Here is a 12,167-nt window from a genome sequence, read left to right as displayed (position 1 = left end):
AGAATATATGCTGCTTGTAAAAGACACAACTAAAATGAAATAGAAAGAAAATGAAGCGATGGGTAAAGATATAAAACACAAATATGTATAAAGAGAAAAAAGACAAAAAGTAATTCAAGGCAAATACTATATCCATATATAAAATTTATCAAGAAGACACTGCTGTTGTGAACCATTGTGTACCCAATAACATAGCTTCTAAGTATTAAAGCAAAAACTAGCAAATACAAAGAAATCTGGAACCATAATTATAATCATAGTGTATCACACACCTATCTCAGAACTTGTCATATCAAGTAGATAAGGAAAAGCTATGAAAGAATCAAAAGGTACAATTAGAAAGCTTGACTTAATATATATTTAATATAAATGATATATTTAATATATGATATATATAATTACACAGATACACGTAATCAGCACAGCAAGTATATATATGTGTGTGTATATATATATGTAATTGTTCTTTTTATATAGTCAAGACATATTCATGAATATTGCTCATATACTAGGATACCAAGAGAATTTAAATAAAAACCTAAGGATGCACATTTAAAGACTATCTGCTCTGACTATAATCCAAGAAATTTAGAAATGAATGACATGATTTTTTTTTTGGTCCAGCTGCTTAGAATATTGTTATTTGGTTTAAAGTTATTTAAATTTCATTGCCTTTTGCAGCCATCACAATAAAAAATCAGATACTTGGTATTCCAGAGTGTTTTACTTATGATGATATTAAGATGTTTTTACACTGATATGTGTTTGTGAAAACGGGGATTTTTGGGGTGGAGGGTGACTATAGTCTCCAGGTTTTTCAGTCTCCAGAATTTCCACTTTTAATAAAATATTTGAATGCTTACCTGGAAAAATACATCAAGGCAGGACCTACTTCCTCCTGCTTGAGCTACAAATCAAGAGAGCCAATGCAGAAGAAAAAGAAAAACTGTCATATTTTTCTCCTAAATGTTTTCATTTTTATTCTTGTTCCAAAATTATTCTTGTTTCATGTTGCAAATTTAGAAAATTACCCAACATGAGTATTTTTATCAGCTTTATTGAGGTACAAGTGACATGCCATAACATTCACCCACTTTACATGTTCAGTGAGATGGCTTTTAGTAAAGGCATACAGCTGTGCAGTCACAATTCCATTTAGAACACGTCATCGTTTCCCAAAAGTCCCCTGTGCCACTTGCAGTCAGTCTGCTCCTATCTCAGCCCTAGGCAACCACTGATCTGATTTCTATTCCCAGAGTGTTGCTTTTTCTAGAACTTCATATAAGTGGAATCATAACATATGTAATCTTCTGTGTCTGGCTTCTTTTACTTTGCATAATGTTTCTGAGGTTCATTCATGATGTAAGATAAGCATTGTGTCACCTTTTATAGATCGTTTCAGAGCATTTTCAGTTCCCTTAAAAACTTAAACTGCTATATGTCAGTTTCCATCATCAAGAGATGTGCAAGGAAATTTTAAAACAAAGCCACATCTCTGGTTCTGGTAACATATATCTCACTCCAGACTAGTCTTAAGGATTCCTAATTGTAACTATTAGGAATGTATTTGGGGTAAAAGTATCAGCGTCCTAACTACAGTGGTTTAATTTTAAAAAATAATTTGTTTTTCTCATGTGACCAGAGGTCCAGTTGCTCGGTGATACCATCAGGGACCCAGATTTTTGGGGGGGTTCTGTTCTTTTCGGCTCTCGTCTGCATGCTTGTTGCTTTGTGGAGACAATGTGGCTTCCTGAGCTTGTGTGTAGTCAGGCAGGGGGAAGAGAGGAAGGGGCCAGGCTCGCTGATGCCTTCTATCAGGAAAGCAAACGCTTTGCACGGACCCCTCTCAGCAGACTTGGGTGGAGTCTCGTCCAGAAGTGGTCACTCGTTCTCCCATCAGTGCACAGGGAGGAGGGAGAGCCATACAAGGATTGTCATAATTGGCTCATTCATGAGCTGTCGCCTGCGGTTTGGCTCATTGCTGCTCTCCACAAAGCTCGGGTTCTCTAGGCAAGGCAACGTGGGTGGGGTGGGGTGGATATGGTTAGGTAACCAGTGGTGTCACCATGTTAGTATGACAACTTAACTGTAGAACTGCCCAGTTGTAGCATCATTATGTGGTTGACCCTTGCCAAGGGTGGAGAGTGGGCACAAGCCAGAAGCGCTCTAAGACTTGACTGAAGGTTTGGGGCCAGACTCTCATCTAGAGATAAGGGCTCAGCATATTCGGGTGAATTGTGTAAAACCTTACAGTGATGTTGGCGTGAACTGGATTGAGGTGTAAGCCCCCCTCCCTCATTTCCTTCTTTCCAAGGTGGGGTGGGGGAGCGGGAGGCTGGCCTGGGTACCTTGTAAGGCTCTGTTCTAACTTGGTTGTCTTGTGAACTCCGCTCTCCAGGTAAACATGATGACCTTGGCAGAACACATCATTGAAGCCACACCTGACCGGATCAAGCAGGAGAACTTTGTGCCCATGGAGTCGTCAGCATTGGAGAGGCCAGACACGGCCACCATTAGCAGTACCATGAGCTGGCTGGCCAGTTACCTCGCTGATGTTGACCATCTGCCGAACGCTGCCCAGATCAGGTCAGTCAGGCCGCTACCGGGATAAGTTCCTGGATTTCCCTGGAGGCATGGGGACCTGCTGGACGTGAGCAGTGCTGTATAGCCTAAGGCCTTATTAAAGAAGGGAGGAAGCATTAGGACCAGCTCCATTGCCACGTTCACGGCCCTGCTCACGTCCTCACGTCTTCCATGGTTCTTCCCCTCCTATCGGAGCATATGAGATGACGTATCACAGTGTCTTCCCCCAGATTCAACTGAAGTTTCATGAGGGCAGGAGAGTGTACTTGGTACGTTTAGTAGTTAGCATAGCACTAAACTCAGAGTGGGTGCTCAGTATTAACTTACTAACTGAAGGGCAGTTGATGTCAGGCCACCTGCCTGACTTGCCTGAGTGATTGAAGGCGGACCCCTCATAGTCCACAGTGGCACCTGGCGGGTCCCGTCTTGTCTTGTAAGTCGCTGCGTAATGGACCATGCCAGCCCATCACCAGTGTCTCTCCCCGTGTCTCCTCTTGTTTCAGAAGTGCATATAACGAGCCTCTAACCCCTTCTTCTAATACCAGCCTGAGCCCCGGAAGCTCTCCAGTCAGTGAAATAGCTTTCGAGAAACCTAGCCTTCCGTCCGCAGCCGATTGGTCGGAATTCCTGAGCGCGTCTACCAGTGAGAAGGTTGAGAATGAATTTGCTCAGCTAACTCTGACTGATCACGAACAGAGAGAGCTCTATGAGGCTGCCAGGCTTGTCCAGACAGCTTTCCGGAAGTACAAGGTAAAGTAGAGCGGAGTCCCTATGCTGTGACATTCTCGAGACCAGGGAGGTCGGTGAGGGTCAGAAGCATTCAAGCTGCAACATACGCCATTTCTTTCTGGCCTCTGAGTTTATAGAATTTTTATTTGAAATTAGATCGTCACTTCAGTAAAATAAAACCGACCAATTGTATGATGGTTATTAACATCTCAACATACTGTTGGTAATGATAATGGATAGTTATTATTTATTTACTGTAAAGTAAGTTGACACCACTGCCGCAAGGAATTTATGACTGAAAGGGGGTTTCTACCTGGAGCCCATGAACTCCTAAAATTTTATGGCAAAGGGTCTGTGTGCATTTTTGGTGCGAGATGGCCTTCCACTGATGCTCAAAGGGTCAGCGTCCCAGCAGTGTTAGGAACCGTGACTCATGGATCCAGTAGCAGAGGACTCGAGTTGTGTCGGGAAGACCGTGGAGATCAGGCAGTTTCTAAGGACAGATAGTACAGTCAGTACCCAGTTTGCTAGCTATTTGGCAAATGAATATTTTTTAGGCCTCCTAACATCCAAACATCATGGTTCTCTTTAGAAGCAAGACTAATTGATTTATTCTGTAAATTTATTTTTTTCAGTTTATACTTAAAATGATCCCTGTATTTTGGTACACCTGGCGTCCCAGTTCTGAGAAAGCTAATCAAACGAGTGATAATTCTATTGTATTTAAGTCCTAGGAAAATTGACATTTCTTATACGAAATCATTCTTTTTTTTCCTCACTCGCTACCCTTAAGGGCCGACCCCTGCGAGAACAGCAAGAAGTGGCTGCTGCTGTCATTCAGCGTTGTTACAGAAAATACAAACAGGTAAACCAAGTTTGGGGTCGCATGGGCAGTGTGCCTCGGACTCTGGGCGTTCCAGTGTTGGCTTTGGGCAAAGAGCACTGCATCCACCACCCAATTCAAAGACTGACTTTGAATCACTTTGAGTACAAGTCAGGGGAAAATGTTCCAGAGGGTGAAGTAAAAAATCTGCAACTCAACTTATGCCGCACAATAAATTTTGTTCAGATTTTTGGCTTTTTAGTATTATCACCAGTCTGAATGTTGGTCTGATACAAACAAAGTTATTTGTGTAATGAGCTCCAGGGAGATTAATATGATTGGAAAAGGTAATCACTGGCTCTTATCTTTGACCTTGAATTACGTAAGTTACATCACCTTTAGCCGTTTTTCCTTTCAGCTTCTTCATATCCATTTTAAAATAAAGAATTGTAAAAATCTTTTAACATCTTACAGTGCTTTTGCATTCCTTCATGAAGAGATGCGAGAAGAATATCTAAGTCCTCTCTCACGCAGTATTACTGTTCCTGAAACAAGCTGTAGGGTTAGATGACTGCCGTCAGAGAGGAAAGGGATCTGGTGCTGATGGAATACCACAAATGTACAGGATCCTTTAGGCTCATCATCTCACTCGCTCCTTACCATTACTTGAAGTAAACAGTTTCATTTCCATTTTACAGATGAAGAAGCTGAGGTTCAGAGAAATTAAGAGGAAACATTAGACCTTTCTAACCATCTCGGTGGCTAAAAAATATAAAACACTGCCTACTACTGCCTCTTTGAATTTTAAGTGGTTCTTATGATCAAGTTCAGTCCTGTCAGTAGACTCTGGAACCTTTTAGTAGGTTGTGCTTTAGGTAGGTTTTAAAATTTTATTTAAGGGAGAGTAGATGCTGAGACATAACAATAGCCACGTAAGAAATTTGGGACTCTGGTCTCCTGTTCGGATAGAGGGCTGTGGCTTCTGATGTGGGTTGCCATTTTCTCAAGTTCCTCTAGGATGAAGCCCTAATCCTGAGCGGGGTGGGGGCGGGGCATGTTCTGCTTATAGCCAGTTGAGTTCATGATCCCAGAAAATGAAGGTTTATTGTGTAAACGCTGACACCACAGTTCCTGAAGCTCGGCAGCGGGGAGAGCAGCTCTGCGCTCTGGCCTCTCTTTGGTTAGCACAAGCCCTACACAGAATCACAATTTCAAGTCCGTAATTCCAACAGGTGTTTATTCCAAAATAAGAGGTTTTTTAAATCTCCCTCCCCTCTCCCCCAAGAAGTATTGTCTATGACCAGTAAGACGAAAGGCATTCTTCCTTGAAATATTGACAAATATTAAGACAAATATTTTGTTAGATGGAAGGCATTCATGGAGCCAGGTTGCCCCTCTTTTGTTGGTGGTGGGAGTTTTAATTGGTTCTGGTGCTTAATTTCCTTCTATTCGGCAATCTAACGTTAACCTTGTATTTTCTGTTTCTCCCCCAAGCTGACATGGATAGCCTTGAAGGTAATGATACACCCAAGTCCTCTCACAAGCCATTCCACCAGAGTCACAAACTTCACACCCATCACCAGCTACGAGAAGGGGCCCTTCAGAGGGCAGGCTCATGCCACAGGCACAGTCCCCTTGCCAGGCCACCTAACCACAGTGCATCTATCCTCTGGGGACTGTGCAGTTATTCGTTGGAGTGCGTCTTGACAGTAACAATAATTGGACATTTTTCTGGCCAGTGTCAGTCTAAAGAACCCATCCGAGCCGGCCTGAGCCCAGTGGGCCACTAAGTGAATTCCCCTTTTTCCCAGTGTGCTTCCCTGTGGCCAGGCAGCGCCCAGGCCGCGGCTGAAAGCCACAGGCACCTGTAGGACACAGTGTTCTCGTCTTAAAAGACTTTCGGACAAATGCCAAAGGGAAGCAGGTCAGATAAGACGACAGAGGATGCTTGTAGCAGGGTTCTGTGTCTTATTCTGAGAGGTCAGTCCCTCCCCTCATCCCGCCTCCTACCCGCACAGGTGTGTGTCCTCAGGGGTGTTCCGAGGACTATATTTCCCCACGATGGTAAGTTGCCCTCTTGTAAGCAGAGTGCTTCCTTGTCCACAGAGTCATACTCTCTTATTTCATTAGCAATGCGGGCCGTAGCATTTTTTCAATATGGCGCGCTCTGTATTCTGAGCGCCTAGAGACTGAAGCGGGAGAGAACTCAACTGTCCCGTGCCTTCACCCCTCACTTTGCGAGTCTGCGGCAGCCTGGGCGGAGGGCTGCGTGCGTGCTGGCTGCTGAGCCGTCCCCGGCTCTGTGAGAGCTTTCCGGGTTCCATGGCTTCACCCCATGTTGGTCCTATGAGTGTGAATCTTTTGCAGGTCAAATGGCTTAAAGGTGTCAGCGTTTCATGATAAGCCTTGTATTTGGGACCTTGTAACTCAGACATTTGTTACATGGAATGGTAGTTAGGAGTCCAATGCTGACTGCTAAGTACCCTTGTGTACGCGTGTGTTGGGAACCGGGAGGCTAAAGAAAGATGAAGTAAAAATGTCTCAAAATTGGATAGTAATATTCATCTTAAACATTTAAAAGTTTACTTTCTATATACGTTTTTAAGATTCCTAAATGTCTAAGTAGATTGCTATTAAATTTATTTTTCAAGGAAGGCAATATATTTTGATGTTTTGGGATTAAAAAAAAAAGCACATTTAACACAATATATAGTCTGAAGGCGACCCTTAAAGTAATGTTTTGCATTTTGGAAAGGTAGGTGTGAAGATTCCTAGTTTGCCTCTTCGGCGATTAAACCCCAGACAGAGTGTGGTAACAAAGGGGGAAAGTACCTTCTTCCTGCGCTGAGACGCTCAGAGGACACACAGACTACGGTGGCTCGTGCTGTTACTGTTCTGCTTCTTCTTCTTCTCCCTGCAGTATGCACTTTATAAAAAGATGACACAGGCTGCCATCCTTATCCAGAGCAAATTCCGAAGTTACTACGAACAAAAAAAGTTCCAGCAGAGCCGCCGTGCCGCTGTGCTCATCCAGAAGTATTACCGGAGTTATAAGAAGTGCGGCAGAAGACGGCAGGCGCGCCGAACCGCTGTCATCGTCCAGCAGAAACTCAGGTGGGTCGAGAAGGTTCCTGGAGGTAGAGCTATTTAGGGAAGAGAGCCCTGACTGAGTTGAAAGAATTGCCCAGTGCTGGCATTAGGGTCTGTGCCAGGACGAAAGCATTTGGCAGTGACGCTCTGTCCAGACCATTCGCGACGCTGTGGCTTTTTAGAGTTATGCCTGTTATTCATCTAATTCTGTCTGTGTGGCTCATTCTCTCTCCACCCCCCACACAAGTATTTTGATGTCACTGCCCAGTTTCAACTTCAATCAGAGTTTGGCAGGACCCAGTTGCTACTCAGAAAGGTGGCACCGTATTACAGCGATCTAAACGCCAGCATTACCACACAACGGACTCTGAAAGAGCAGAGTTAAGCTGCGCCCCTTGAGGGGTTGTAATAAAAACACTCAGCACAAGGACACTGACACGAGAAGTTGAAACAGTAGCCCAGAGAGTATCAGGCACATCAGCCTCTGCACTAAGAAAGCCTGTGTGAGGCCAGGATGCCTTGTTCAACCCCGCGAGTTTATAAAGAGCTCTGAAAGAGCAGTGAAGTGACGTCTGATTCTCCATTTTAATTTTCCAGGAGCAGTTTGCTAACCAAAAAGCAGGACCAAGCTGCTCGAAAAATAATGAGGTTTCTACGACGCTGTCGCCACAGGTACATGAACTTGCCCATCTATACATTTTATTCATCACGAGTAATAAACAGCCTCTGAACCACTCATTAACTCCTAGTAAGGCTAATCCCCCCCTCCAACACTCAGGGGAAACCTCCCAGATTACAGCAGGACTCTCTAATTAGGGACTGAGCAGCTGGGAGCCGCCCGGGACTGCTGGGTGTGTGGAGCACTGGGCAAGTCAGGCCACCGTTTTCCTGTTTTAACTCGGGTGTAAGGACAGCTTACCTGGACGAGTTTGCAACTCCATGTTTCTCTTTAACCCATTATTTCCACGTCCCATTGCAGTGTGTTCTTCACTCTAAACCCTTACTATGCTAATACGTGTCCAAACAGGAAATAAACAAGTTTCTATTCTCAAGGAAAGGCTAGAAAACCCGATTCCATCCAAGTTCTCTGATGCGGGATTTCTGGTATATAGCTGGTGCCCTCTGCTGGACATGTACTAAATAGCCAGCAGGCTCTTGTGGAATTACCCACTAACGCTGGTCTGTGATGAGGCACAGGAGAAACTGCAGGAAAACACACACACCTGACCTGGGAGGCCCGTTTCAGTTAGAAGAAAGTGGGTTCCTGAGACCCCAGCGTTCCACAGAGACACCATCTCCCCACGGAGCCACACTACAGGGCTTGCTCTCTGCTCCCTCAAATTGTACCTTGCTTTGGGAAGACTAGGTTCTTTCCTTAGGTTTTGAGGGGCTGGTGGGAAGTGTTTTGTTTTCTTTATTTAGGCTAATAGTCTGGTCCGAGCCACATAGACATTACTCCCCATGCGGTCTTGTTTCTCCTGCATCGGGAGCCTGTGGTTCACAGAACCCAACTCTAATTAAAGCTCGCTCCTTAACGCCTTGTTTCCCCTTCCGGCTCAGTTGTGCCAGAAGCCCTAGCGTTCAGATCCAATTTGATTCCTCAGAGGTTTCGTTTTACTTTTTGTTTTTCTGACTCCTAAAGCTATTTGCTTGCTACCTTTGACAGTATTTTGACTTTGACACTTAACAGGGGCTAACTGGGTATGGGTACTTGAATTAACAAAAGAATTCATTTACATGACACTAGAAGGGACCATGCACGCAGCCACACATGAACAATAATAAAAACTTGAATAAAAAGCACATTCTTTAGGATAATACTTGGTATTCTCTAGCTAGAATGCTATGAGAAGCTAATGTACACTTACAGTGCCTCAGCAACCCATTTGATCTCTACCACGGAGTGACTGGGGACCTCCCCCTCATGATTAGCTAACCAATGAGAGGCAGTATCTCTGAAACAGGAAGTCTCCTTAGGAAATGCGAATCAAAGTATGGGGCATGGCTGAGACATAATGACCTTCATTCCACAAGCCTTACCAAAGCCAGTCTCTCTTCTTTATTCAGTCATACCTGTGACTTAGCATTGGAGTTCTTGCATCCAATTAAATAGAGTCGTTTCTTTTCCTTTCATGAAACTATCGAAGACTTACATAGGCCCTTTTCGGATGTTTCATCTGCGCTCACACTTTTCTTCTTCCCTTTACCTTTCCTACCTGTAAAATGAAAAACCCAGAAAGGTTCTCTGCAGCACTGTTAAGGCTGTGGCTGATACTTTCCTGACAGATTTTATTTTCAAGAAAATTACCTTTCCGTTCCTCTTCTCTAGGCCGCTTCAAACAAACCAAAATGTTCACCGGTTTAATTTTCCTTGTTTCTTCTATCTTATCCTTAAGCTTTGAAAATAAGGATAGGTGATAGATACAACCTTGGTGGTTAGGAGCAAAATTGCATAAAGTCCCATGCTCATTTTCTTTCTTTTTTCTTTCTTTCTTTTCTTTTTTTTTTTTCTTTTTTGGCCAAAGCCGTGCCATGTGTTTCCATTGGGTGAGTTGGGAGAGTAAGATACTCCAAGTTCTAAAAAAGGCTATGTTGTAAGCTTAGAAACTATCTTGCCAATTCCCATAACAACCCTTTTATAAATCATTCCCATTCTGGAAACAAAGAAACTACAGTTAAGCAAAGATGACTAAGACACACTCCCTGCCATCATGGGAACCTAACATCTTATTATGATCTATCTACAGATAGATGAAAAACAGAAGGGTACCACGGGAATGCAATAGAAAGTGCTACACACCGAGACAGCCTGGGCTGCCTCACGACTGTACCTCAAGGTTTAAGTGATATACAGCTGCTGTGGTCTGAATGACTGTGTCCCACCCTCTCCCCCCCCCCAAAAAAAAGATATTAAAACAAAACATGCATAAAAGGCTCCCTCCCAATGTGGGCTGAACAAAGGGATTCTTTCACTCGTGGTTTTAGAGTTCTTTCTTTGTAAACCAGCAGAGAAGAATTTCATGAAGATTTTACCTTTCCCTAGGTTCACACTTCAGTGATAACCTCATAAGGCTAACCAGGAAGTTTGTTATGAAGAGACTATCGGATTATGGACCCTGAATTTCTGTTCATGATTTGGGATTAAATAAAGACCCTACTGGCCCTTTTGGTTACTTGCCCTATGATAGTTCAGATTTTAGAAAAATGTGCCCACAAACTCTTAATGTTTGTCTACTGACTGTATGAGGTCAGTATTCACTTCCCATCCCCGTGAATTCAATTAAGGAACTTGAAGAAATCCTGCAAATGTGTCCTGGAAGTTTGAACTCACATTTTCCCTAGCATGAGTGTAACCCTGCTTTCAGCCTGGGTTTAATGGATATCATCTTAAGAGAAATGTAAGGGGTGGGGGGGGGTAGTTGAGGGTAAAGGGGATCAAATCTATGGTGATGGGGACTCTGGGTGGGGAGCACCAATGTGATATATAAATGCTGTATTAACAGAATTGTACACCTGAAATATATGTAACTTTGCTAATAATTGTCACCCCAATAAATTTTAATTAAAAAAAAAACCAAAAAACTAAAAGAGAAATTGTCATGTGGATTGTCCCTTAGAAGCATTAAAATAGAAAACTTGATTTTACACCCTCTTAGGAAAGGTAGGTCGGCAGTGGCTTCAGGAATCAATAAGAGCGGCCTCATTTCTTAAGGATTTGCTACATCACACGACCCCCAACATTTTAGACCGCAGCGGAAGCTGGTCCATTTCCTACCTGTTCATTACACTACCCCCACCGCCACTCTTCCTTCCTTCCATAAAAGGAACCACCTATACTCTCTTTTTTTGGTTGAAATAAAGCTATTGATAAGATTTCTGTTGTGACCCTCACATGCTAATAGCTCTTTGGTGTTGTTTTACTGTCTAAAGCCCCCTGGTGGACCATAGGCTGTACAAAAGGGTGAGTTTAGCTGCCTGCTAGCCAGTTTATCTTTATCTTCCATTTTCAATATTTTGCTTTTTGCTTGCTTGCATGGGGCTGCAGCCTAGGTATGCCAGAAGTTTCACATCCATTTTGAATGAAATACGATACAAGTCAAAACTAACCCTAACTACTAACCCTGCTCCCTGATACGACCAGAAAGCAGTCACATGCAGTCGCTGGACCAGTGCATGAGTGAGCGAAAGGGAGGGCCTCCTAGAACCGTGAAGGGCATGCTGAGAGCTCGGGGGGAGAGGCCTTCAGGATAAGACAGTGGCTGGGGGTCCAAGTGAAACCTAAACAAGGCTTCACTGGAAGAAAACTGAAGCAAGTGGTGGTTTGTGGTTAAAGTCATTTGCCATATGAAATTTTCTTTTCTGCTGTGTCCATATTTCTAAGGCAAGAAGGCTCCCTAGGTGATAAGGGCCTTTTTCTTTTTTCTTTTTTTTTTAACCTATTTCTTGTTTAGAATTACTGTGTCCCCATTACCCTGACACTACAGTTTTATTTTCTAAAACTCCCTTTCCCCGGTGCTATGAGGTAAGTCAGTACCCAAAGCTGCCCTTTCAGAATCAACCCAGCCGTTCACTGTAAGAGCGAGCCAGGCTGACCCCCAGTATTTAATGGCAATGCCGAATAAAGAGAAATAAAGAGAACATGGTATAAGTGCCTCAAATCTGTATATTCTGTGTTGCAGTTAAGAGTAGATGTTCCAATAGAATTTGTATTTTAAAGAAATGGGAGTGAACAGGTGTGCAGTAGACACTGCTAGGGCCTGAGATTTTAGCGCATGGCGCTGACCTGTAAGTATACACGAGGGAGGAAAACCCACCCGATGCGACTTTCAACATGTCTTCAGTTATAATAAAGGACTTCGTGCCAGAAAACTGTTGTAAAAATCAGGAATGGAACTCACCAAAGTCAGACTCGAGTTTAATTTGACAACTTTTGTCCTATAGG

General features: G+C 43.5%; 1 protein-coding gene across 11 annotated transcripts in view; it reads left to right on the top strand.

Annotated features, from left to right (window-relative positions):
- The window catches only part of CAMTA1 (calmodulin binding transcription activator 1), an 833,165-nt gene that overhangs the window by 810,252 nt on the left and 10,746 nt on the right, over positions 1-12,167 (top strand). For 5 of the 11 annotated variants that reach the window (XM_019660379.1, XM_019660385.1, XM_019660377.1 and 2 more), the window contains exons 17-23: positions 2,399-2,586; positions 3,087-3,333; positions 4,106-4,177; positions 5,630-5,650; positions 7,056-7,249; positions 7,823-7,897; positions 11,156-11,186. In XM_019660379.1, the coding sequence (XP_019515924.1) occupies positions 2,399-2,586; positions 3,087-3,333; positions 4,106-4,177; positions 5,630-5,650; positions 7,056-7,249; positions 7,823-7,897; positions 11,156-11,186 (828 nt within the window). Of the gene's footprint in view, positions 1-2,398; positions 2,587-3,086; positions 3,334-4,105; positions 4,178-5,629; positions 5,651-7,055; positions 7,250-7,822; positions 7,898-9,972; positions 10,132-10,268; positions 10,639-11,155; positions 11,187-12,167 lie in introns of those variants that run through there. The other 6 variants (XM_019660381.1, XM_019660376.1, XM_019660380.1 and 3 more) reach the window with 5 other exon arrangements.

This window comes from Hipposideros armiger, unplaced genomic scaffold (assembly GCF_001890085.2).
Source record: "Hipposideros armiger isolate ML-2016 unplaced genomic scaffold, ASM189008v1 scaffold_316, whole genome shotgun sequence".
Classification (NCBI taxonomy): domain Eukaryota; kingdom Metazoa; phylum Chordata; class Mammalia; order Chiroptera; family Hipposideridae; genus Hipposideros; species Hipposideros armiger.
The sequence above is the reverse complement of the archived record's forward strand: the minus strand, read 5'-3'. Positions and strand labels throughout refer to the sequence as shown.